At 42.5% G+C, this 26,392-nt stretch overlaps 2 protein-coding genes and 1 non-coding gene across 18 annotated transcripts in view; all 3 read right to left on the reverse strand.

Moving 5' to 3' along the window:
- Window positions 1-21,654, reverse strand: part of htt (huntingtin) — a 35,421-nt gene extending 13,767 nt beyond the window's left edge. For 3 of the 14 annotated variants that reach the window (XM_039816420.1, XM_039816398.1, XM_039816389.1), the window contains exons 1-46: window positions 21,275-21,654; window positions 19,237-19,320; window positions 18,816-18,948; window positions 18,398-18,457; window positions 18,173-18,252; window positions 17,771-17,909; window positions 17,229-17,370; window positions 16,861-17,039; window positions 16,446-16,650; window positions 16,098-16,145; window positions 15,722-15,799; window positions 15,217-15,605; window positions 14,078-14,251; window positions 13,065-13,191; window positions 12,849-12,964; window positions 12,639-12,750; window positions 11,447-11,584; window positions 10,300-10,458; window positions 10,090-10,187; window positions 9,877-10,016; window positions 9,654-9,717; window positions 9,404-9,504; window positions 9,087-9,233; window positions 8,718-8,838; window positions 8,455-8,600; window positions 8,111-8,292; window positions 7,742-7,965; window positions 7,465-7,591; window positions 7,245-7,369; window positions 7,018-7,128; window positions 6,717-6,794; window positions 5,699-5,922; window positions 5,475-5,553; window positions 5,139-5,300; window positions 4,991-5,046; window positions 4,642-4,790; window positions 4,339-4,475; window positions 4,126-4,242; window positions 3,833-3,955; window positions 3,422-3,681; window positions 3,096-3,238; window positions 2,694-2,922; window positions 2,202-2,343; window positions 1,880-2,059; window positions 1,282-1,458; window positions 950-1,026 (exon numbers count right to left, since the gene is read on the reverse strand). In XM_039816420.1, coding sequence (XP_039672354.1) covers window positions 950-1,026; window positions 1,282-1,458; window positions 1,880-2,059; window positions 2,202-2,343; window positions 2,694-2,922; window positions 3,096-3,238; window positions 3,422-3,681; window positions 3,833-3,955; window positions 4,126-4,242; window positions 4,339-4,475; window positions 4,642-4,790; window positions 4,991-5,046; window positions 5,139-5,300; window positions 5,475-5,553; window positions 5,699-5,922; window positions 6,717-6,794; window positions 7,018-7,128; window positions 7,245-7,369; window positions 7,465-7,591; window positions 7,742-7,965; window positions 8,111-8,292; window positions 8,455-8,600; window positions 8,718-8,838; window positions 9,087-9,233; window positions 9,404-9,504; window positions 9,654-9,717; window positions 9,877-10,016; window positions 10,090-10,187; window positions 10,300-10,458; window positions 11,447-11,584; window positions 12,639-12,750; window positions 12,849-12,964; window positions 13,065-13,191; window positions 14,078-14,251; window positions 15,217-15,605; window positions 15,722-15,799; window positions 16,098-16,145; window positions 16,446-16,650; window positions 16,861-17,039; window positions 17,229-17,370; window positions 17,771-17,909; window positions 18,173-18,252; window positions 18,398-18,457; window positions 18,816-18,948; window positions 19,237-19,320; window positions 21,275-21,372 — 6,380 coding nt within the window. In that variant the 5' untranslated portion in view covers window positions 21,373-21,654. The remainder of the gene's footprint in view (window positions 1-949; window positions 1,027-1,281; window positions 1,459-1,879; window positions 2,060-2,201; window positions 2,344-2,693; window positions 2,923-3,095; window positions 3,239-3,421; window positions 3,682-3,832; window positions 3,956-4,125; window positions 4,243-4,338; window positions 4,476-4,641; window positions 4,791-4,990; window positions 5,047-5,138; window positions 5,301-5,474; window positions 5,554-5,698; window positions 5,923-6,716; window positions 6,795-7,017; window positions 7,129-7,244; window positions 7,370-7,464; window positions 7,592-7,741; window positions 7,966-8,110; window positions 8,293-8,454; window positions 8,601-8,717; window positions 8,839-9,086; window positions 9,234-9,403; window positions 9,505-9,653; window positions 9,718-9,876; window positions 10,017-10,089; window positions 10,188-10,299; window positions 10,459-11,446; window positions 11,585-12,638; window positions 12,751-12,848; window positions 12,965-13,064; window positions 13,192-14,077; window positions 14,252-15,216; window positions 15,606-15,721; window positions 15,800-16,097; window positions 16,146-16,445; window positions 16,651-16,860; window positions 17,040-17,228; window positions 17,371-17,770; window positions 17,910-18,172; window positions 18,253-18,397; window positions 18,458-18,815; window positions 18,949-19,236; window positions 19,321-21,274) is intronic. The other 11 variants (XM_039816435.1, XM_039816462.1, XM_039816427.1 and 8 more) reach the window with 8 other exon arrangements.
- LOC120569607 lies at window positions 6,526-6,655 on the reverse strand. Its single transcript, XR_005640911.1, has one exon.
- A 697-nt stretch (window positions 21,655-22,351) lies between the features above and the next one.
- The window catches only part of grk4 (G protein-coupled receptor kinase 4), a 49,027-nt gene continuing 44,986 nt past the window's right edge, over window positions 22,352-26,392 (reverse strand). For all 3 annotated transcript variants that reach the window (XM_039809913.1, XM_039809919.1, XM_039809928.1), the window contains exon 16: window positions 22,352-25,563. In XM_039809913.1, coding sequence (XP_039665847.1) covers window positions 25,507-25,563 — 57 coding nt within the window. In that variant the 3' untranslated portion in view covers window positions 22,352-25,506. The remainder of the gene's footprint in view (window positions 25,564-26,392) is intronic.

The following is a 26,392-nucleotide window of genomic DNA, read 5'->3' on the forward strand; positions in this document are numbered from 1 at the left end:
AATCTGTCCTGCAGATAACTTAAGGTATTGTGGAGGATTTTCTTTTTCCGGGTGGATCATCAAGACTATTGGTCCTCCTAGTTGTCAATCATTCTGGCGCTATGTTTACGTAAGGCCGTCGTACGTGCTCATCTCATCATCTCATCAGTGCAAATCTTCTTTTGGAAAGTAGGCTTGTATGAACCATGCCGACAGCAACTTGTAAACAGTGCACTCTCGTGCACACGTTTAATAGGCGTTACGTCTCGGGAGCAGGTAGAGTGTTGCGCATGTGCATTTTTTCAAAAAGTGGAGAGGGCGGATCTTTTCTAAAATTCGGGAAAATCCTCCACTGTACCTTTAAATGCTTGCAGATGGTATCCTAAATAGCCCACTGAGAGTAAAGGATGTTCAATTATTTTGGCCTAAGACACCTCATTAGGTAACCCCAATCCACATATTCATACATTATTTATATTTAACATTATTTTGGGAACCCAAGCAACATAAACGGTCTAAAACATGCAAATACTTGGCTGTGTACACTTATTAGGGCTGCTCCCTCTTAATCGACTAATTGGTTGTTTTGGTCTTAGTCAACTTAGATTTCTTTAGTCGATTAGTCACGTTTTAGGCTTCTTTCATTCTGAATGACTTATTTCCAAGAAACGTAGCACATCTCTGGTAAACACAAGAATTAAAGTGGTGCTTTTGCATGACTCTTTGAGGAGAAACTCAGATTTACAGATCTGTCGATTAAATCAACTAATCGATTAGTCGATACAATTGAATGAGTGTTAGTCGACTAAGAATTTCTTCAATCGAGCACAGCCCTACTTATGATCTGGTCTGAGCAGGTGGGCAATGCAAGCGCATACCCCCTACTGCTGACAGTAGGTGTAAAATGTGAAACAGAATTCAAAAACTACAAACTATTCCTTAAATTGGCTGCAATACAGAAGAGCTTTACCTCTGAGCCAGGCCACTGGTCTGGAGGTATTCCTGGATCCTGTCTAGTTCCTCCACAGGCAGCTGAGCTATACTGTTCTGCAGAGTGGAGGGACAGAACAACACATGATCAACTTGAGGGAAATCAAGTACAAACACCTTTTCCTGAGCACGAAATCAACAGGTTTCATCAAATGTACAGAGAAAGACATGCAAAGTTTGCATCTCAATAGGTTCTACTTGTATTGATGTATTTGTGAGTCTTATAAGCCCATAAGAGCTGCCACTACCTGTATGATGCTAAAATAGAATTTCCTTGTGACAAGAAAATGCAAACCAATCCATAAGCTGTACCTGTAGTGTCTCAGCCAACAGCATCTCTACCCTGCGACACGCCAGTGTGTCCACCATGCGAGCTAGAACCCTGAAGGGTGTACTGAGCAGCTTGTCCACATACAGCATCAGCAGGGAGCCAGACTGACTCAGGTGGATGCCTTCCAAACACTGCAGAGTCTTCTTCAACATGGTAGGCTGCAAAAGAGAAGGATTCAGTTAGTAAGGCAGAAAGGAGATGACAGAAGGAGAGCTAAGAGAGAGGGAGGTGAAGAGGAAGAGCAGTGAAAGAAGAGGAGAGGAAAGAAGTTAAGTTTAAATGTTAAAATTACACCAGTAATGATAAACTGAACAATTGGAAAAAAAAAACAAAAAAAAAAAACTGGGTGACCTAAAGAGAAGAAATGGTAACAAAAAGGTAGATGAATAGAAAAAGAAAAATGTTCAGCAGTGAGGGGTACTGGGCAACCTCAACAGTATGGGGAATGTAGTTAAAGGTGGTGGAGTAAAGAAGAAAAGAAAATCAAGATTGGTTGTTATTAAATGTGTATAAATGAATAGGATGACTTGACTAATGAGGGATGATTGAGGGGGGAAGCTAAAAAGGTTGTAATCTCACAGTACTGAGGTTGTCACAGCGGGACTGGATGGCCTGGATGAAGAGACCACTGGCAGCTGTGTTGCGGTGCACAGCGCTGATGAAATCTTGCACTGGAGGCTCATGGGAAAGGTTGATGAGGTCACGCACGTGGTTGACAATCAGCCAGGTCAGATGCTCCGAGTCATGAAGGTTCTGACACTATTTTCCGTGCAAAAAAAAAAAAGAAAAAAAGAAATCTAAATTACACATTAAACTTTAAAGGATTGTGTAATCATTTTTTTTTCAATCTCCATTTGTTACTAAATATTTTGGATTGTCTAAACACTCTTAAGAGTCTTACCACATAGTCACAGAAGAGGATGAGGGCTCCCCTGCGTACGATCTCTCGGTTGACCATAGCTAACCGAGTCTCAGGCTTATCCTCTTCTCCTTCCCCTGAAGAGTGAGGGCTCAGCAGCTTTGTGCACGAGTGGCTGTGTCTCCTGAGAGAAGAATGGAGACAGGGTCGATTGTCACAAGATACAGTGCTGTGCTCAAGTTCTAACAGGCTATTTGATTTTGAAAAATGTCTTGCACTACAAATAGATTTTTTTGCCCCCCTTTTAGTCGTACAATTTATGATACTTCATTATGTTTTTTGTGCTTTTTATGATGCAATTATAATCACTAATAGGATATTCTATTATGCTGCCCACTTGTTGGTGTAAGAGGGAGGGGTCCTTCCCTTTTCAGAATATTTCCATTGTCTACTTGAAGGCGTATGATAAGGGTAAGGTAAGGGCTCCACAATTAAACTGGACTTCAATGGGTTACGCAAACCATCCGTTCTTACCTGGGTGTCTGGTGCACCTCAGCCCACCAGGAGTAGTTGGTGTAGTCGATGATGAGGAGGACCTGGCACCACAGCAGCACCAAGGAGGGGTGGGTGGTGATCAGGCACTGCACCATGCTGTTCAGACCCTCTAAGGGGTAAAACAGGCCGGCCTCTGTGCTCGTCTGTCCACCTCCACCCTCCCCCTTAAGGAGACGGGTCGCTGCAGCCGTGATCCTGCGAAACATCCCTGGAAGGAACAGGAAAGCAAAAGAGTGAAAGGACTGTCACGGTGTACTTCCATTCAAAGTGCACCAATAGCAAAGAACAGAATGCAACAGATTTGGTGAGATGTAATGAATTTCATTCTGAATCTGTTTAAGATACACAGCAAAAATGACTATTTAAATGATATAAGCTCACCACTTTTGAAGACATGTATGAGACACATGAGCAGTGTGCCCAGCTGCTGGCAGTAGAAAGTGTGTTGCTGCTCTGTAATGTCCACTTTAACCTGTCTGGAGGAAATGTCATCCAGCAACACTCCTACCAGCTGGAGCAGAAACCTGGAAGGACGGGAATAGGGGACACATGTCAAAAGTGTAAAAGAGAGAATAGGGAAAAAAATAAAAATAAAAAAAAGACATGGGGGCAAAGTAGTGTTACAAAAAAAGAAAGCAGGGGCCAAGTAAAAACATCCCTCAATCTCAGAAGCATCCTTAAACTAGACGGTGAACACACACACTAACCTGGCAAAGGTTTCCTCAGGCACGGCTTTTTGTGCCTCGCCATTAGCTTCCCGGATGCCGAGTTCGTCGGCAGTGGGTGGGTCACATGGGGAGGGGCTCTGCTGATGCAGGCGACGGATTGTGTGGCAGGAGAGGAGATGCGGGGTGAGGGAGAGTTCGTGGACCCGTGACAGGACAATGTCCTCAGTGGACTGGGAGATAAGTACCCTGAGCACTGCCAGGATACCAGACACCCACAGCTGGACTGTAGCAACTGATGCCTGGATGAGCAGAGGATTGAGTTCAAGTCAAAAATCTATAATTTGCGATCACTTGAAAAACAAAAAAATTGAAAAGGTTTTAAAGGTACATCAGACAGGAAAAGTCAAAAGTCTGTGTGCGCATTTTCAAATATCAGATGAAATTTCTCACCATGGTGACCGGGGTGGTGAACATACTCTTGAGCAGCATGTCTACAGGTCTGAGAGAGGAGGGCGCCACAGTCTCAAACAGAGTGTTCAACACTCCCAACGCCTCCGGAGAGTCCAGGTGCATCTGTGAGGACACAGCATACAAATGTTTGAGGACAAACTAGGGTTTTCACCAGATCATTTCGTTACATGCATACAAGTCGTAGTCTCAATAGCTAATATTTGTCAGTGTGCACTAACTATGTTTGGTGAAAGAGAGCTCACAAACATATACACCTGCATGCATTTCCCTACCTGCTGCTTAGCAATCAAGGGAAGTATGACGTCAGCAATCTGCCTGGACAATCTCTTCCACTTGTCTTCGTTCTCTTTGTGACACTGCTGCAGTACAAGGATGAACATCTCCAACACCTACAACAACATGTAAAAGCAAATGTGAGGCAGGGAAAAGATTGGCTGGAATGTTTTATGACATTAGCATCCGTTTGAATCCATTTGTGATCGTACCTGATGGTGTTGCACGAGTCTGAGCAGCATGGAGACCACCACTTCTTTCTGTGTATCCAGCTCTTTGCCTGCATCTGCTTTGTTTGAGCCCCTCAACACAAACAGGTCGTGGACTATTGGCTGCAAGGCCGGGATGGCTGTGGAGGAGAGAGGAAAGTAAAATTGAATTACTGCTAACTACTCGGGAAGGAATGTGCTTTTGAGGTTATGCGTTAGTTTGAAGTAATGTTTAGGAATGTAAGGGAGAGCCAGTGACGGGTTTACAAGTAGAAGAAATGATTGTGTATGTAGTGCTTTTCTCACCATGTGTGACCGCTTTCCTGCCGCTTGCCATGATGCCGTCACACAGCTGAATGATCTTGGGGATGCTGATTATCTGCTTGGAGTGGTAACGCTCATACGACAACAGAACCAGGAAGAAAAAGATGTTGGGAATGATGGCCTCCGAATCTCTGTGCGAGAACAGGTATTATTTTAGTTCACACGACGGCCCTGGAATATTTGAGTTTATCTACAGTTAGGTAGAAGCGAGGTTTTATTACTTGTATAACCAACACACACACACAAAACAAGTACTACAAAAAGGCCTGAGAGACATGGGTTTCTGAAAATGGCACAATACATTGCTTTTACAGGAGTCGCAAACACTCACCTGAACTGTCCCACTTCAATGTACTCAAACTGCTTCAGAACAAAGCCTATGAACACCTAAAACATAAAATATATCTTTCTGAGTGTGCTTAATTCCACAATTTGAAGATGAACTCATGCAAAAGCATGCATTTGTTTTTAAATTTTACCTGATCTGAGTCCAGCAGGCAGTAGTTGACCCTAAGCTGCACAAGTTGAGCGAGCAGGTCCAGTACTTGCCTCTGCAGGGCCACAGACGTGCTGGTAGTGTACTGCTTTAAAGCTTTGATCACCAGTGGCTCAAACAGACGAATGTGGTTGTGGATGGCATTCTGGAAAATCAAAAGATGAGGCCACAGATTTCAGAACAGCAGCACCTTACTCAAGCAAATGAGCAATGGAAATCATAATTTATATAAAAAAAAAAAAAGAAAAAAAAAAAAAAAACCACACACACTTTGGTGTCTTGAGCTTTAAGATATTTTAGCAGAACAGTGTAAGTTTACCTTGTCTCCTCTGTTGCGTGTTGCATTTGCAATGTTGGACCTCAGCTGGTTTGAAGCTTTTTGCATCACATCAAACCATCTACAAGTGGAAAAAGAAGGCAGGTTCTGTAATGTGCCACCTGTTCCATGTTCATTTTTGTGCATTTGTCTGGAATTATGTCAGTCCACGCACACAAATATCAATGCCAGCTCTTGTGTCTAATCTGTGTGTTGCTAAAACTCACCCAGAGGTGTCGTGCTCCTGTTCAGCCTGCACCATGTTACGGAGACTGGCATCGGCGAGAGCCTGAGTGAAGTGAGTGTACGGCGCCATGAAGCAGTAGTGGTAGAGGCCTGGTCGCAGACTGGACGATCCAAGACGGAGGCCCTTGCCCTGGGAACGGCTGGGTCCACTCAGGATGCCCTCGCACTGAGAGGCCAGGTTGGTGCCAAACAGGGTCTTCAACAGCTAAAGAAAGAGAGTTCTTCAGTTACTAAAGAAAAAAAAAAAAAGCAATAGTTTGGAGTCCATGTTTGTTTAACTGTGCTGCATTTTCAAATTATCTTCTCTAAACTAAACTTGCTTACACAACAAATCTGCTGGGTTATTCTCAAATTTAGTCTGGAATGTCTAGAATGGAACATATTCATCATCTGACAAGTCAGTATCTTTTCATTGCATCTAAATAATAATTAAGCTCCAATAGTGTCTTGTAGGATATTTCCCATTACCAATTTTGTCTTAATGTTTGAATCTTGGTGCATCCTGAAATAGGTCTGTTTAAATGTTTCCTTGTAATTTAGTGACTTTGGTCTAGAAGGGGACCCTTTGCTTTGTGAGGGCTAAACTCTCTGCCGAGTAATTACTGAAGGGGACCTAACCATACAAAGATATCAGATAACAGTTTATTTTTTAAAGAAAAATCCTCCAATATCTCTCCTAGGAGCCATTTCTGTAATAAATTATTTTATAGCAAACTAGATTCACTGTTATACAATGCAGAGAATTAGATCATCCCCCATTATGCTTCTTCAGTTAGGGAATTAGCTAGTATATCACTGTGTGTATACAGATGTATGGAACCATCGCACAGGAAAACCCGATGCCTTTACAGGCCCTGTCGGCAGGAACCAGCCTCACTCTGTGTGGAGTCACACCGGTTGCAGCACACCGCTCAATGTTACAACCATAAAGACCCCACACACAAATGTTAAAATGCACAACTAAATATACAATCCGAGACATAAACACAGATTACTGACCTGTTGTACACAAACTGTAGCCATGGTTGGTTCCCTGGAGAAGCAGGACTTAAGGTAGCCTAAGATTTCCTCCACACACTGACAGAAAATATAGTACATTTTATTCAATCGATTGTTACAGTCAAGGCCGCAGGAGTGGTTATACATTGGCTTATATGAATGAAACTAATTAAGTTGTTATGAATATTAAAATGTGCTTCCATCCAGTCCAATCATCCAGAACCTCCTCTTTACTGCTCCCACTAATATCAACACTTTAAAAATTGTCTGAATTCCAAAAGAGCATATTTCATATCTTTACCTTGCTGATGTCATGTAGTGTGGCTAGCTCCAGGAGCTGGGATAGAACATCTAGAGTGGCACGCAGGAAACCTCCAAACTTCTCCTGGCTACTGTGGAGGTCCAGCGTTACCTAGGAAATAACAAAACAAGTAACACCACTACCAACCACCATCTAGGCTGCTAAAAGCTGTAAACCAGCTCCTGTTAGGATAGGAAGTAATTTAAAAAAGGGATGAGTGTTCCGACCTTGTAGTTGGCATGTGTAGCTTTAAGGACATCATAGAGCTTGAGGTAGGGTGGAAGGTGGTAGAAGTTGCCAAGGGTGGTAGATTTGTTTATGGCTGTTGACCCAGTGCTGTCTGCTGGCCTGCCTGCTCACAAAAAGCACAACATCAAAACTTTGAATATTCAGACGCCTCAGAGAGATTATCTGTACCTGTGCTAGTGCATGGTCAGGTGTGCATACCTGTGTTGACCTCATTGCTTTTCTTTGGGCTCATTGGGACAGCACTGGGCTCTGCGACATCCTTCTCCTTGCCTTTTCTCCGGATGGGACTGAGGGAGGGGGTGTTGCTCAGGGAGGGGAGGGTGGCCTTTAAATTAGGGAACAGAATACAACAAGTGAATACAATGGACTTCCTGTGGATGCAACTTGGCATAAGCAGATAAATGCAAGTACATTACAAATAATCACTTGACTATGAGCCATTTAAACCAAATAACACAAAACTCTGAACGTGTACCTTAACCGCTGGTCCAGGTGGCATGTCATCCAGCACATGGGCACAGATGTTGAGGATCTTCAGTAGGTGAGAGAAGAGTTGCTCCAACATGGCCACCAGGGAGCGCTCAGACAACCCTGCCCAGGGTTCCTCCATCTTATTTGGGCCTCCACTGGTGTTTGTGCTACCACTGGTGCCGTCTTCCTCTCCAGCCCAGGGGTTGCGCATGCATTTAGGAGCCACAGCTGGGAATATAATTAAGGGACTGTTTAATCAATCAGGTTACAGCTTTTGTTTAAGTAATTGGTAGTACGTTTCCAAATACAGTGTAATTTTAAGCTACATGAACAGGATTGGTCATGTAAAATTTGTATGCACAATATCACCCACCAGCAAGCAGATTGCCAGAAAGCAAAAGTGCATCCTGGTGTGAAGAGAGATCCAGTGGAAACCAAGCAGAAGAGAGTAAGGATAGGACCATGTTGGCCATTCCTACAGTCAGAGTCCTCCGTTCGGTGTCTGGTGCAGATGAGGAGGTTGAAGAGGCTGGAGCACTACATGGCTGTGACACACTGCGTAGCAGAGGGAGAAGGACAGAAGATAAATCAGGTGGACATAGAAAAACAAGAGGAAATGAAGAGCAAGAGTAGTGTGTCGTTTGGCAGATTACGCAACTAAGGTGGCATTTAATGTACAGGTAAAGGATGAATTCACTAGAGAGAGGGTACACAAACCTGAGGGCCCTGCCCCTGCTGCGGTTGAGACTAGAGCGGGAAGAAAAGCTGCTACTGGAGCTGACATAGCCACAGTGCCAGCCTGTACTCCAAGTGCACACTGGGAAATTTAAAGCCAGGAGGGACAAGGCCTCACAGCAGCCAAACTGCAGAGAAACAGACAAAAGAAAAGGTGTTGACCATCATGAAAACACACACACCCAACTTTCTATACAGCAGGCAGAAAAAAAAAGGTAAAGCATTAAGTGTGTCTGAAAGCTCACAGTCAGGGCCCTGGAGGTAGAAGAGGTGAAAGCATGGGAGACGGCAGTGACGACTCTGGACAAATTGTTCTCGATTGTCACATCAGACACATTGTTGGACAAGTTGTAGCCTCTGTACGTCCTGGCAGATAGAGAGAAGAGCAGAGTTCCTCAATCAGAGATTGTGTTCTGGGATATTGTTATGAGCTTTGTAATTGAACCACTTGGACTTAATTTCAAAGTTCTGATAGTCTGTACAACATGCTGTAGGTACCATAGAAGGAATAAGTGACCAATGATCTTAATATAAATAGTTTCTTAGTAATAGGATGGCATTGAGAGCCTGTGAGATGTGACACCAGAGGACCTTGTGTCTGTGTGCTCATGTACCTTGTGATTGTACTAACTGTGAACTGGGAGGGGGGTTGGGTCTCATGCATCAGCAGCTGAAGGTAGACCGAACTCTGGTCCCGGGCAATAGCCACTACTGGGTCCACTTGACCCTGGTCACAGTCATAGAACAACCTGGAAACTAGCCTAGTAGAGAAAGAGAGGGAGAAGAGAGACAGAGACACGTGGGAAAGATTAGGAGAGTTAATAGAAAGAATTTTTAATAAATTGCACCAAAGAAAAATCTAAGTGTGCTTTTCTACAGTAAAGTCCAGTATATTCAAAATGTGCATACAGTATGAGAAAACCTAGTATACCTGCTGACAGCAGATGCTGCCACATGTCGGACTCTGGGGTCATCATCTCCCAACAGACAGATGACCACATCATTCAGGACTCTGTCCTGTAGCCGCAGCCGCTAGATAGAGAGGAATGTGGACAAATTAAGGACTGAAGTTTTCAACTCTCAGCATCTCAAGTTGAAAACTTTTGGGATACACCCTGCATGTGTGAGTCTAAAAGCCTCAACCAAGACTTGCATTTCCACAGCGGTAATTGAGAACTTACCCCAGTGTAGTGATGATCCCCTTTGTGCAAAGTCTCAGTTTTCCTCTCCAGGAAATTAACTAACCTGAAAGAGTGAATATCTTTAGAATGCAACCACAGGTTATACAAGTGATGTTGCATTTAAGACAATATCTAAAAAGACATTGTTAATGTTCAGGATATAGTGATTTAGAAAGTGTACAGTCCCCTACCGACCGACCCACACAAAAAATATTGAGCCTACCGGAAGTCCATCTCAGCCAGGGTCTCCAAGAGCTCAGTGCGAACAAGCCAATAGGACGAGTCCCTCAGAGCAAGAAGGTTTATCAGCAACTGCAGGCCGAGCTCGCTCAGGGTACTGCTGCACACAGTCATGATGCAGTGCTGAAACGCACATAATAAATGTCAAATTCAAATCCATGCACAGATTACTGACACTAGTACAGATATGTCTTACCCTCACTGCAGAGCAAGCCATCTTGCAGGTGACAGAGGATTCATCTTTCAGAGTTTTCTGGAGCAAAGGCACCAAGTCCACCAGGGACAGAGGGTTACCTGGAGAGCAACCGGTCACACAGGCGAGGAAGAACCATTAAACACTGTCCGAACTTTCAACATGTCAGCACCAAAACAAACACTCCTGTACAAATCAACCACACACACCAACCTGTTGCACTCTGCACACTGGCCAGCCAGGTGTGTATGTTGTAACGAGTTTTGGTGAGTGCGGCTTGTATGATGGCTGCACAGAGGATGGCTGTGGCACCTCTGATCTGGGGGTCCCCATGGTCGATGAGACCCAGGATGTCAGTGATATACTGCTGCTCTGCAAGGGGACAGTGAAAGAGAGCGGTGTCAAAAACAGTGCTGAAGATGGTTGTCAATTAATACACTTTGTAACTTCCGCTGCAGTATTTGTCAAAAATGCACGACAGGCCTGCTCACGCGATATATTTCACATGTCACAGTTGGAAAAGCACAGGAGTAAATAATAAAACCAATGATGGCTGAATTCCATTTAGCTGCTTTAGTTTCAGAGTCCTGGAATACAGGAAATGTTATTAGGAACACCTGTGCTTTTCCTACTAGGACAAGTCAAAAGGTCTGCGGTGAAAAAGGCCTACGGTGTTCCATTAAAAATAGTGAACTTAATTATACTACTCTTAATTCAAGTGAATGTGGAAGGCCACCGATCAACAAAAACAGCCAGCTATTTCAATAAAGATATCCACAATTTGAACTGCAGTATTTTGCTTGTGTTGGAGAGTGAGAGGCTGTCCAAACTACTAAACAGCTACACTCAGTCCTCAGGCTTCAGACTTCCATATTATTGCTTATTGTCCATCCATTTAATCCTATCATGACAAATTGTTAACACTATGGGTGACAGTTCTCATGTCCAACTGAATGCCACAAAGTGGGATCTTAAAAAGGCCCTGAACACCCACACAGGTGTTTTCACTTAATGCCTGATACAACCTCTTCTCAGGAAACCTCCCTCACACGCCCTTTAGTTTATGGGTTTCTGAAGTCAATTGACCTCAAGTAAATCTCAGCATAGCTCCACCAATCATCAACCTGAGCAGAGGCCTAATCAGCCTGAATAAGTGGAAACACCTGTGTTCATTTTCTTGTGAAAACTGTATGATGGTGTTCTAGTAAAGTAATAATAAAAACTCCGATGCTCTGAACGATTAGTGTTGCAATATTAGTTTTGTCCATAAATCCCCAATATAGGCCCTTTGTTAGAACCGGCCTGTCCAGGTGTCACGCATCATCTAAATAGGGTTCTCTTTAACTTTGTATGCCCCTACCTTCTACTGGAATGCCGTCCAGCGGCTCCAAGTAGAGGGAATTAAAGAAGGCTTCAGGATGCAGCGCTGCTGCTGCCCCAACACAGCTGACTGCCAGAGCCTTCACGCTCACTCGCACCTCCTTGTCAGGGGTCAGACCTGTAAAAACAGAGCACACCAAAGATTTACACACACACACACACACACACACACACACACACACACACACACACACACACACACACACACACACACACACACACACACACACACACACACACACACACACACACACACACACACACACACACACACACACACACACACACACACACACACACACACACTTTTGAGATTTTGTCTCTGACTCTCATTATTTAAGATACGGTTCTGTGATTAAGGTTATACAATAGGTTTTGTATCATAGTAGCGTAAATTTAATTAATTAATTAGTAGCCAACCAAAGAGTTAAAAGGTCCCATGACATGGTGCTCTTTGGATGCTTTTATATAGACCTTAGTAGTCCCCTAATATTGTATCTGAAGTCTCTTTCCCAAAATTCTGCCTTGGTGCAGAATTACAGCCACTAGAGCTAGTCCCACAATGAGCTTTCCTTAGGATGTGCCATTTCTGTGTCTGTAGCTATTGATGAGGAGAGAGGGGGGGCAAGGTGGGGGTGTGGCCTTGACCAACTGCTACTTTGCTTGTTTGAAAGCCATGATGTCTCTCTCTCATGGGTGGGCCAAATTCTCTGGGTGGGCAAAGCAGAGAAAGGGGAGGTAACCTTTCCCCTTATGACCTCATAAGGAGCAAGATTCCAGATCGGCCCATCTGAGCTTTCATTTTCTCAAAGGCCGAGCAGGATACCCAGGGCTCGGTTTACACCTATCACCATTTCTAGCCACTGGGGGACCATAGGCAGGCTGGGGGAACGCATATTAATGTTAAAAAATCTCATAAAGTGAAATGTTCATGCCATGGGAAGCTTACGAACATCTGCAGCTCTAGGTTTATTTATTAAGGCTTTCATAATAGCCACGTCTTGCATAGATCAAACTAACCAATAAACATAAATACTACATAATGGAATATTGAGCGTCTCAAAAACTGGCCTAGTGTCATTGGTACTTTTATTAAGGCTTAGATCATTATTTTTGATGACATTTTTAAAACACACCTATGGCATATTTTGAGCAATTTTGATAACACTCACCATTTTTTCTTCCCGTCAGTAAGAATGAAGCTGCAAGAAGCCTTACACAGTGCACCAGTGGCTCCACCCCCTGGTCTGTATAATGTCCGATCGGACCCTTTATCCGCGATGGCTAAGAAGCAGGCAGTTAAGAGTTAGAGACAGACGCATCATTTTGCATGTCAGGTGTGAAAACCTGAAGTGGACGTTTTTGCGTGGCTGTGTCTTTACCTTGTTGTCAGGTTCGGGTTCAGCAGGTTCGTCCTTTGTTATGAAGCGGTCCACACTGCCGTCTGAACCCTGCCGGTTGTGACCTCGGCCATCAAAGAGATGAGGCTTGCTCAGAGCTGCACGGAAATACACATAGAAACAATAAGCCAAGCTTTAACTTATAAAGAGAACCTGTTTTCAGTGAAAACCAGTGTTTGTGTGTGTGCACAAGCATACCCAGTGCTGACTGCAGGAATGGTTCTGGGGGTTCTTCTTGGGAGGAAGGTGCTGCTCCTTCATCTTCTTCATCCTGCAATGTCCCGATCTGCATCCCAGAGTACAGGCTCTCACTGCCATCCAGCACCTTTTGCACAGACACATAGAGCCAAGATCTCTAGTGAGGAACTAACTTACAATACAACAAACATCAAATGCAACATATAGGAAATGCAACTGCATGCAAAGGATACCTAAATAGTTTCAACTCATTCATTATCGAGTTAGATTTGCTGGATTGAGGACAGAGACACAGCATAACAAACACGACTAAAACCGCAAGTCAAACAAACGTTCCCATTTTAAACCTCTACTGGATCATGCTTGGGTCACTTAATTCACAGCAAGTCAACTACACATAGAAAGAAGCACAGGCTTGGGAACTCTGCAATTATGGTTGCCACAATCCACCAGAGGAAGAGCAAGCTTTTGATCCAAACTACTCAACATTGAAATTAATTCCTCAAAGATAAAGTAAGCAAGTATTTTTTTACTACATGAGGTAAACATGGTATTTTATAGAAAACTAGTTTTTCCTAGCAAGATGTATAAAGTACGCTGAATCCAAAAACAAATTTAAATATTTGTTTTTCCAGGTTTGGCCTCCGCTGGAACAAAAGCCTGTCACAGTCTCTCGAAAAGGTAGAGGGAACCAAATCTGAAGTAGAACAATTAAAAAGGAACAGATGGCCTTCATGCTTCTACTTTGAACTCTTCACTGCAAGCCATCAACATGGGATGTTGGGGTTGCTTGTTTAAACAAAAAGGTCTTTCAAAAGCTTTTTGGGGAGGGAACCACTGGAAAACGAGGAGGACAAGAAGGGGCATGATGTATTGTCACTGACAACAAGAAGGGAAAAGTAGAAATAAGCAGGGCAAGTTGCATGGGCTGTGATGAAAGAAAAAGAGAAAGCCAAAAGGTTTTCAGACAAGCAAGCCCCTCCCACTCTGTTCAAAGTGTCCAATTGGCTGACCTGGTCACTAGTGCTAGAGGAGGAGGTGGCATAGAAGGAGGAAGAGGAGGAGAAAGAGAAAGAAGAAGAGGAAGCAGTGTAGACAGAAGAGTCGCTGTCTGTGGCATCGGGACCCTCGGTGGAAGTTGGTGAGGGAGGGGACGGCTCAATCACCCGCGGCAATGGAGTGCGCGACTGGTACGGAGGATCAAGGAGAGGGGGCAAGACCATAGAGGTAGAATTGTTAGAGTGGACAATCTCACACAAAAATGTCTCTGAAGGGGAGCAGCAAAAATCCAAATGACTGAACCAAGTGTGTGACATCAAATCTACAGTAATTCTATGTATTTTAAGGAGCACTTTTATTAAACAAGATGGTGCATCTCAAAAGGGTTTATCCTAATTCGATTTTTTAAATAAATTACAAAATACTGTACACACACACACACACACCATACAAGTGGTTTGCATGTTGTACTCCGTTACTTACTTATTGAAAGTATTAAACATAAATGCCAACCAGCTCCCAAATCTTATAGACGACATGGTACAGCGGGCCTCTGGGAAAAGGCCATAACAAGACGAGCATCCTATCTCTTTGAATGCAGAATTGTCTATATATTTCTACCTCTAACTTCTGATTATCACTATCATTTCAGTTTATGCCCGACATGAACTGTCAGAATTTTTCTACAGCATCCTGCTGTCACAAAAAGTTGCTTTTAATAATGTACAGCATGAACTGGAGCTAGTGGCTATCCGTAAGAAAGGATATCAACTTAAAACACTATACTATAATTTGGGAAATGGTTTACAGTTATTTCAATTTTATGAAATTTGTACATAATGGGCTAAAATATGCAAAACCACTGATACTGCCCTTTAACAGTTAAAAAAAAAAAATGTGGGGAAGGAATATTTTGTCCATTCTACAAATCCTAACTCTATGAAGTGTAGCATCATTCATGGACCGGGAAGTATGCCATTAGGGACTCATTTTGGTTCATAGTTAATCATAGCACTGCATGGTAATTAAGTCTTTCGGTGTCTAGGGAAGCACGCTGTCACACACATATACACAGAAATAAAGAACTGTATGTTCAAGCTGTATTCTCCAACCAACTTAAATCATACACGCATTCCCACACAGTCACACTGACCAGTTCTGCTACGTCCGAAGGGGTGACAGCGGAGTCTGGTCCCTCCGTGGTGGTCTGGGAAGAGTCGCTGGGTGGAAGTGAGCGATCGTTAGTGCCTAGCAGAGTCCCACCTACACCTAAGGGCCCTCCCTCCATCTCTGGTGTAGTGTAGTCAGCTGTCTCTGGAGTAACGTTGGCCCCACCGCTGGAGCTCCGACTCAGCATTTCCTCCTCGTTGTCGTTGGGTGACTCAGGAGTGTCTGATGCAGATGTCCCGCCTCCGCCCTGCTCTGAGGAAGCACTGAGGTCCACTGAGTCTCCAGGCTGCAGGGTATGCTGAGAGGAGCGCGGCTGCTCTGTGATGATGTCCACCTGGGCTGCGGAGGAGCCATCTGCACCAACAACTGCCGCTGAAAGAAAGACACACACAGTCAATTTTGTACTGCCGCATGGGGCTTTACCATCTAGTTTAAAAAGTGAAGCTGCCAAATACTTCACATTCTGCTTCATAGAGGGTGCATCTCACCTGTGAAGGCCCCAGCGGTGACCTCGGTTCTCTCAGCATCATCCTCCAACCCATCCTCCTCCCCAGAGAGCATTTTACCTGGAAACAACAGGTGTATTGTCAACATAACATCAGCACTAACAATAGCTGGAGAGGCAAAGAGACTAAAACCTGGGTGGTGCAAATTTCCTTTTAACTGAGTGCATTTAAAAAAAGGAAAAAAAAAAAAAAATGCCTCAGGTTTTCTTGGATGTATACATTAAAAAGTAATTATTGTGCATCATTAACAATATATCCAGAATTTAGAGGCCAATCAACCACCAAAGGTGACACACCCTGACTGAAACATCAGTTAGAGGATAGAGGGGAGCACACAAGAGATAAATAAACCAGTCACCTCTCGGTTTCCTGAGAAGGAGTGGACTGCAGGAAGAAGCTCCACCTGCTGCATATGGCAGGAAACAGGAAGTAGAAACATAATAGGAAGAGAAAAGCAGCAAAAGCTCAGAAGGACTCGTAGGAAACAGAACTGTTATTTACAGAGAACAGGGAAAGTTAGGAAGCAAAGAAAAAGGCTGCAAACACAGACCAAGGCAGAAACTAGAGTAGAGCACCAACACAGTTTGGTCGACTAATTGCCTGGCAAAGTCTTTCAGTAAGATTAATGAATTACAAAGACTGTAGAGCCCACGTTACATTGTACAAAAGCTTTATGAAGCCAATCCTGACTGATCGATGTGTTTACCAATGAGCTCGAGGATGCTGCCGGAGCGCGCGCGGCTCTCAGTGTCCTGGCGGAACACGGTGCCATGTAGAATGCTGCCTGCGGTGATGAGCATGTGCAGAAGCTCTGGTGGGGGAGTCCTGAACATCTGCTGCAGGAGCTCCAGAGCTGCCGTGACCACATTGTGATCCCAGTGCTGTGTGTAGTGCAAGGTCAGCTCGTACACCTTCTCACACACACACACACACACACACACACACACACACACACACACACACACACACACACACACACACACACACACACACACACACACACACACACACACACACACACACACACACACACACACACACACACACACACACACTTTAGCCCAAACTATTTAATTAACATACAAACACAGATGTCCACACAATCACTCTCTTCTCTCAACCTGTAGCAGTTGTTCAGGTGTTGGCTGTACATCAGCCTCCTTCCTCATGACTCCAAAGCTTCCTTTGAGGCTGGTGGTGTTGACTTGCTGCTGCAGCAGAGGCATCAGGTAGCGAAGGGTTAACAGCACCCCCAGAATGAGGTGGCTGGGGTGCTCCTCATCCACTGGAATCAGCAGACCTAGAAAAAGGACAGAATGTCAGGGTGTGTGTTCACTACTTGAATGTTGGTAGCCAGAGTGCTGTAGCTAAAAGCAGTAAGATACCAAACTAGCTCTCAAATGGTTGCTGAAATAAGCTCAATTGTTAAGTAACAACTAGGCAGGTAAGAAGGTGCATGGCCAGAGGATGTGTGTGGCTGTGGCCCTACCCAGCAGCACATTAAGGAGCCAGGTGTAGAAGTAGCTGCTGCGTCTGGAGTGTTGGCACACACTGACGGCTGAGCTGGCTGCTGTCCGTCTGATGGTGGGGGAGCTGGACTTCAGGTTGGCCACAAATGACTTCAGCAGCACCTAGAACAAAAATGGTTGGACTACAATGAAAGGAAGCTTTTGCAAGATGGGCATATGTCCTTGTGTAAATGGTGTCCAATTGAGTGATATTTTGGTAGTAATCTTTTTTGCATCTAAAACGGTTTAAAAATGATTTTTGGCAGTGCTGGAAGGGAGAAAGCTTTCAAAATTAAATGTTTATGGAGCCAAACAAGGAAATATAAACTTTGAAAAAGGGACTCTTTCTTCGGCTTGTTTCAATAATGACTTTCAGGAAAATTAACTCTTAAACAGGAAACAATAAATTCCCAAAGACAAAAGCAACAATTTTTTATTTTTAAAATTTTAAAAAGCAAAAATTATTTGAGCCCAAATTTAATGTCTACCAAACAATTTCAAGGTTTCTGCTTTGTGTGGATACCTTGATCTCGCCATCATTGGCAAAGTGTCCCAAGGCGGCCATGATCTTGGGCATTGCGGCAGCCAGAGTCTCCTGTACTGTCTCCTCCTGCCGCTTGGTGATTCGGGAGAGGCATGGCAACAGGTTAACCAGGTAGGGTCTGGACCACAAGGGATAGAGGGAGGGATAAGAATGCAAACAGAACAAAGTAGTAAAAAGCATTTAAAACTGAGTTAGACAGTGATGCTTCTTCCCCTAACCATAGCTGACTGGGAGACAAACAATGTTAAATACAGATAGTAGCTTTACAAGCTACACCTAAATCTGCTGTCCTCAGAGTTTGGCATTATGTAATTTAAATATGGTTGTCATGTGAATGAGGTAAAACAAAAAAAGCCATTTTCACACATTGTGTGTATATACCTGCATTTCTGAGGTCTAATGAGGTGAGCAAGCTCAGCAAACCTCCACAAAGCTGCCCTCAAACTCCGAGAGGCACCGTTCTACAGAGACACACAAACACTCATCAACATCAAGTTTTAATTTTCACACTTTACAAGAAACAAATGTCAAACCTTAGTCATTAGTCTGTGAGAATAATACCTTTGAAGAAAAACATGACTAACAACACAGACGCATAGGTCATACCTTTTTAATTTCTTTATACAGCTCCAGCTGCAGTCTAGGCAGGTTGGAGTCCATCAGTGCCTGAAAATAAACATCAAAAACCTTCTCTCAAACCTGATCATCCTGGGCAACACGGCTAATTCAACAATAAAAACTGATTTTAAATTAAATAGCCAAAATAATGCTTTATTATATACTTTGCTCATTTTAAATATCATCGTCTTCATCAGTGTTTTTAAATGGATTGATAAGGTAAAAACACATATGGTCACATCATGCAAACTCAAATCAAGGCTTATTATTCTGTAAATGCGCCATGTCCTTAGTGGGCACCAACTGAAAAGGGACTGATGATCTACTTTCTTTCCTATTATTGAAGAAACAATGAAGGACGATGTTAAAAAGAGGAGAGAAGATAGTAGTCTGGGGTCCTGCTCACTTTGATGATTTTGTTCAGGCACTCATCGGCTACCATCCGGACATCTGATTCGCTGTCATCACTGCAGAGCAGGAACATCTCCATGGCAATGCCCAGCAGTTTCTGAAACTCTGGAGACGTTCTGCTCCCAGGACCATAGAGAAGAAAAGTAAGGCAGGCAAATGTCATTACGCACATACATATTCAACTTTTGTATATGTCAATACCACTATTCTGAACGGTTTACACATGAAACACTCAAAACCATAATAAAAGGGGTGAGGAAAAACAGAAGGGGTGAGATTTCATACCGTGTCAACCCAACTCAAACTGGCATGTTAAGTTTACGTCATTTTAAATTACAGACACTCAATGTAAATTTGATTGATTTAAAAAAATAATAATAATAATAATAATAATAATTCAGATCAGCAAGGCCTACCTCAGAGACTGAGCCACAATGTTTTCACATATTGTCAGGCAGTGGGTGACCCTGTCCTTCTTTGTTGTAGCCTGTTCCTTTTTCCTGCAAAAGGGGAAAGATGGGGAGGATGGGAAGAAGGGACAGAAAACACGATTACGCAAAAGACAAGGAAAAAATATATATATATATATATATATATATATATATATATATATATATATATATATATATATATATATATATATATATAGATAGATAGATAGATAGATAGATAGATAGATAGATAGATAGAACAATTGGGTTCAGAGTCAAACTGAGAAAGTACAATTAAAAAGGTGCACTATGAGCATGACGACACTTCTGTTGACGTTCCAAGTAAATACTAAACGAAACAAGCAAGCCACTCCACCCATGTTTCCGTAACTGTCACGACTAACTGACTAACTGTCACTAACCCCCACCCCCTCCCCCTCCCCCTCCCATCTTGTCGGTGATTGGCTGGAACGTGGTGTTGTATTTTGGAGCACAGCCCTTTTTCACGGTGTATTCAGGGGGCAGGCAGCTAGCGGACCAAGGAGAGATGCCTACGATTTGAGACAAAAATGAAAATTGCTCTGAAACCATGCAGGAAACTCATAGTGCACCTTTAAATCTCTTGCTTAGAGCCAAACAGCACAACAGCACAATGGATGGAATACTAAATATACCAAGTCAATGCCAGGCCACCCCATAAAACACCGCAACACTGGTAATTTCTGTATATCACTGAAAAGACAACAACTGAGGAGATCTCTATGCGGGCATGAAAGGAACCACAGTGTACATTTAAACTCTAGTCAAATCTCAGTATTCCTTGAATAGCAGAGAGAAATGTCCATTTCAAAAGTGTCAAGCAACTTAAGTGCAAATTCACAAGACCACAATGTCAGACCTATTTCCTCTGTATCTAATTATAAAGCATACATCAGCAGCAGAAACACATTTTCTTAATAGCTGAGGGAGACTGCATAGGCTATATATTCCATCATTTACATCATTAGTGATGGAATTTACTAAACTGTATACTAATCACCAAGGAAAAGCAATCCATTTCAGAGAGTGTATTGCTGATGACAACAATAGACATTTCTAGGAACCTCTCGACTAGCAGATGAGCCTGATGAGTCTGCTGGTGCTTTAACACCAAAAGCTCTTTAGAACTTGACAGATGAAATGATTGACTAGGCTGAATAGTATATTTGAAAAGGTGGAAAATATGGTACGGTCGTTAGTGAAGGTGTATGGCATGTGTTCATGAATGAAAGGGACATGAAAGGAAATGAAAAGCTTTATTCCCTGGGCAGCGGCTAAACAAAAACAAGGCACGCAGCCCTAGTCGCTACAGCACATCTTGCTCCACTGATCCGGATGGAGTGCGATGGACAGGCGTACGTGACGCCAGTCCAGGAGGCTACCATTAATGCACCAGGTCATCAAGCAAAAGTAGTTATGACATCTAACGTTACCCTTCTGTGCAATTAACAGCACAATGTTACACTCAAAAATGTGAACGTAGCTTTACAAACAGAATTGTTCTTCCGAGATCAACTTATTAAGCAGAATCTGAACCTTTTAATTAGCTAGTCCCTGAGCCCTTAGCAGGTGCGTGGGCATCAATTAGCGGATGCCTTCTACTGTATGTTAGCTATCATTCAGCTAGCGTTAGTCCTACAAATCTGAATATTTGAGTGTCAGTCAAATAATGCTAATATCAGGCGACGGAGCCTCGCTAAGCATTAGTGCAATGTCTGGCAACAAGTAGATATTAAATAGCAGAGAAGCTTAAATAACAGTTTAGAATCTGCTTGATGGTTTGCATGTTGCTAACTGGCTTCAAGCTAACAATTAAACCTTGGTTCCCTTAACTTAACGTTACCAGAAGAGAGAGAGAGAGAGAGAGAGAGAGAGAGAGAGAGAGAGAGAGAGAGAGAGAGGTACTAACGTTAGCTCGCAAGCTAAGCTACCTGTCTAGCTGTTTGCTTGCTATGCAATCGCTGTGGGACAAAAATCCACTTACTGCCTCTGGACAAGCTCCTCGGCGGTCGGTGGTCCCTGTTGCTGCTGGAATGACTTCAGAGACTCAAAGGCCTTCATCAATTTCTCCATGGTGGCCATTTTAGCAAACAGTAAGCTTGCTAGGCTAGCTAATATTTACTATGTGAGCTAACTAGCTAGCTAGCACAGTGGGGACAAGTTAGCAAAAGGAGAGAGCAATGGGTGCGTAGTGCGACGAGAGTGCCAACACTGCTCGCGACAACTACCACCGGCTCTCCGCCTTCTTTTCGTGCAATATATCTCTTATTCTTTTACAATGTTAATTCTTAATGAACAAAATGTTGGTCGATAATAAGCCATCTTTGATGCAGCGTTGCGTTCCCCCGACAAAATCACACCAGGAAGTGGCATTGGTGACAGTATAAAAGAGAGGGGAGGGTTGCAACGTCAGCGGCCAATCAGACTGCGGTTTTATGTTGGGTTCCTTGATGAAGAACCAATGACTGCGGTTTTATGTTGAGTTCCTTGATGAAGAACCAATGAGTGAGTAAGGTTTTTTTTTTCTTTTGTTATTGTTGATGTCACGGGACCGCTGTAATCCAGATTGTAAAAACATATTTGAGCAACAAACCAGTGCTGTAGCAGTGACATTTATCTTTGCGCCAAGAAAGATGAGTGGGAGGTGTGACAACCACAACGGGGAGGCTAAAGAGAGCTTCCTGTAAATCAAAAACACGTGCACCGAAATTAACGTTTCTGGCTTTCACCTTCACATGGACAATTATTCTGTTATTATACCCACCCCCACTCAGTAGGAAGACAGTCAATGGTAAAAAGACAAGCGCCCGGCAGAAAGAAATCTATAACTTTAATCTGTAATTAATTATGTAATGACTTAAGGAAGTAGTAGCCTAGTAAAAGCTTTAATAACGTCTTACCTGCAGTAAATACGCAGATATTATGGCTTGGACACAACATAGGTATTAGCAGGACACTATTTTCTATTTGTGTTTTATAACTTATTTTCTCCCATCTTTGCCCATTTATTCACAACAAACAAGTTAGTATGCAGCATGATACAAATAAGTCAAGACACAAGTATTTTTATACAAATGGCAGTGTATTATTTCATAATTACAAATGTCAGATATGGTACAACAACCAGTGATACAACTTGTACAAGAATTAACAATGACTGCAGTGGTTGAACGACATGACTGTACAGATACAAAAAAAAGAAGAAAAATCAAGAAGTCCCAGGCCACGTTTGAATACCAATAATGCATTTGTTGTTCCTCCCTTCTTTGAAAATATCACTTATCCGATATATAATCTGGACAGAAGAGTATGAAACCCTGGAAAACCTCCAGGCATTTATCCCAAAACTAGACTCAAGTGACATCAAGGAACTGAGGATCTCTCACTTCTAAACATCATTGGTGAGCGCCATCCCAGTTTTAAGGGGGAAGACTCACCATCACCGCCTTGGAGGAAGGCAGGAGAGAAGGAATGCATGTCATGCATTCAAACAGGGCCAACTCAGCTGGTCACCTTGCCATTTATAAAGTTGTCCTCAGATACCAGTGAGATATGTTGGCACTAGAAGGTCATCATTTACATATACAAGGAACCTGAAGTATTACAAACCGATACATGCTTGAGTAATAAAACATATGTATTTTTTTTTTTTTTTTTTAAACAGGCATTACAATGCACTTAGTGCGGACATTCAAAACTGTTGAGTTGTTTAAAGTTCCTTTATGTGAAGGAATTTCTCTCAGAATGGACGGAATGATAAAGAGGTGGAAAAAAGGCGGGGTGTCAGAACTGAACTTGGTAATTGGCACATACAATAAAGGCGGTCAGTCTTTCTTCAGTAAATGTTTCCGATCACAAGACAAGTTTGATTTACTTAATGTTGCTTTTGGTATCATTGGCAAAAATAGTTAAAGACACTTCCTAAAGTCATTGTCAAAACACACCATAGTGCAATGAAACTAAACAGAATATCTTTACTGCTGTATGGATGGTATAAGAGTAAAGTTCAATGGCAGAGGCATGGGTGGCAAACACAGTTTAGTTTCCCTGTGAGAGTGAATGAATGTGTGTTAGAGCTTAGTTACATGTTAGAAATACATCATTTACAAGGTTTTTTTGAGGCTAAAGAGCTAAAAGGCTAAAATCTACATAGGCAAGAGAAATCTGCTTCAAAATGTGCCCAAGAGCAACAAAAAAACGAACAGACACTCGGGTGACGTCAAGCCGGCAACAGATGCACACATTCGAATCCTGATTTTTGATAAATGGAATGTGCAACAGGGGACGACAATATTATAGAACAGGCCAAGTCTCCAAATTAGTAAATGAGATGGGGAATTCCACGCGTACCATTTTAAATGTAAGCGGTCTTGAAGGGTTGGAAAATCAATTAAGTGACATTCAAGTCCTTACATGATTTCTAGCTATTGTATTGTCACGTCCAGATTGGGTATTCACAGCATTAAAAACAGGTGGTGGTGGGAGTAAACAGCAACTGACTAAAAACCAAAATTCAAAAGCAATATGGCTTCAAAAGCCTCTGAAATGCCAATGAAAACAAACGATTGGAACATGCTGGGAAATGTACAGAAAATGTATTTGTTCAGGATCGGTTAATTTGGAAACATTTCTATGATGAAACAAAAGTGCACAACTGCAAGTGGCGAGTGTTTTTGTACACTGGATGATAGTAACTCTGCAGGCAGGATAATAATAATAATAACCATTATGCCCCTGTTCCTCCCTGTCTACACACATACAAGCAACGGTCTCAAGTCATTCTTATGACAGAACATACAAGATTTCAATGGAATAGTTAAAGGCAGCTGCTATTATGATTAAGAAAGGTTATTTTCATCTAGTACAAACACAGCTAAAGCCACAGGGTCTAACTGGAGGTCTACTAGCAGGACATGTGGCCGACCGGCTTTGTGCTATCTATGATCAACAGGCACAGAGGCCAAAGCAGGCTGTATCTCAAGTCAGCGCAGAGGATGCTGACAGCTGAATCATTGTAAGCTTGTTTAATGCAATGGCAATTTGTTTTCAGCCCCAGGTCAGATCTCTTATACAGTGCCATCATCATCATCATCATCATCATCATAAGTCTCTATGTTCCAACTCAACCTGTCCTAGGCTTTCTGGTACACAAAAAAATTATGGGTGACAGATTACACAAAAAGAAGCAGAAAACCAAGTTTGAGGAATAAAGATAAACAACCAAAAAATTGTTTTGCCTGAGTGAATAATGTAACAGACATTTACTTAACATGCTGTTCTCCCGAAGGAAACAGTCTGGCATCTAAAATAACGATCTGAGCCTTTTGCAGCTCATGAGATTTTTGAGAGGTCCAGGAATGATAATGATCAGGCCTTGTATTACCAAAACAAAAAGCCTCCGCAATATTTCCTTAAAATACTAATTGTTGCACATGCTGATCCATGCCATCTCTACTAGAATTAAGTTGGTAAAGGCCCCTTGGAGACAGTTCACTACACGTCATACAGTCCAGTGCAACCTGCCTAACTGGGCTGAGGGAAAGATGTGGATTATCACGTTCAAACTAATTTAAATCAAAGTGGCAGATCTTGGAAACATATGGGGAAGGCTTTAGCAGCATAGCATCAACACAGCAATGCTAGACTGGATTTATTTTCCACCAATACCATTTGGATCTATGCACATCATTCAGATCTACCTGAGCCTGCAGAGGCTAAGGGTTAGTTTGGGAACCAGGTGGATCTGATATGCTAACAACACGTCACGTTGGCTAAATCAATGACAAACATACAGCACATGTAAAAACAAAAAGGCCTTATGCTACATTGAGAAAAAAAAGAAAGAAGAAGAAAAAAAAAAACTACTGGTACTGTGCTTCTTAAAAAAAACAAAAAAAAACAACAAATTGTCCATACTCATTCCAAAATAAAATAAAGGAAATAAAAATGTAATGTATGCATTCAAGTGGTACTTTTATGGCTTTTTGTACAATACAACCTTTAGTGAAAATATACATCTAGACATAAATTCAAGTACAAATGTACAAAATCTTTAAACTCATACTTTTTTCTTTAATTATAATACACTTTTAATACAGCTCATAAATACAGGTCAACATTCACTGAGTTCCTAAGATTTGCGCTTGCTTGGAGTTTGTGGTGAAGTTCAGCGGCGAGGGGGAGGGGGGGGAAGAGGAGGCAGGTGGAGGGAGTGGTTTAAAGTCGCGAGGGCTCTTCGATCTCGTCGTCACTGTAACCGCTCTTAAAACAGACCTGGGGAAAACCAGAAGTGAGGATATATCACTAACCTTATCAACTTTCATCACTACACCATCTCACATGTGCGAGATGAGGTCACATTCTCCCTTAACCCTTGTGTTAGAAGAAAACATAAGACATGCAACTGAAGCATGGGCCTAGGTTTGGTAGCAAATAACCAATTGTGATGACATTGTGCTTCCCATTTAAAAAGGTAATATAACAAAACTAGAAATTCAGCTTTTTTTAATGTAATATCCCTACTTGAAATGACATGCAGTTTCCATGCAGAGCCCTCATAATGTTGTATTTGCATTTTTACTACAAAGAGCTGCCTTATCTTTGACTTTTTATTTTACCTGAAAAACATCCAGAAGTGAGCAGTGCCTGCAGCCAGACTCTCACGCTGAATACAGCCCCGACAACCTCCACCAATAAGATAGAGCAGACTGTATGTAGCCCGAAAGGCAAAACGCAGGGCGAAAAAAACTTCCACACAGCACTCGCTACTGCTGCGAGCACATGGTGATAATGACTCAGTGGGGCATATTGACATTGATATCAACTCCTCGCTTATCTTATCTGCTTTTCCACAGCAACGGATCACTGCGTAGAGTGATTTTATTAAGAAAACCAAACTGAAAGTATAGAAGTAGGATTTTGAAAAGGGAGTGGGGGCATGTCACCCCCTTGTCCCCAGAGGTAGCTACACCCTGGAATACAAGTTCAAACAAGTAAAGAACAAAATGAAAGGTCTCAATAATAAAGGACAGGTGGAAGTTACGTTGGAGACTTGAAATATTTGTTACCACTGACTGATATTTTGTGATACGTGTCACTGTAT

Source organism: Perca fluviatilis, chromosome 1, assembly GCF_010015445.1.
Source record: "Perca fluviatilis chromosome 1, GENO_Pfluv_1.0, whole genome shotgun sequence".
NCBI classification, from domain to species: Eukaryota; Metazoa; Chordata; class Actinopteri; order Perciformes; family Percidae; genus Perca; species Perca fluviatilis.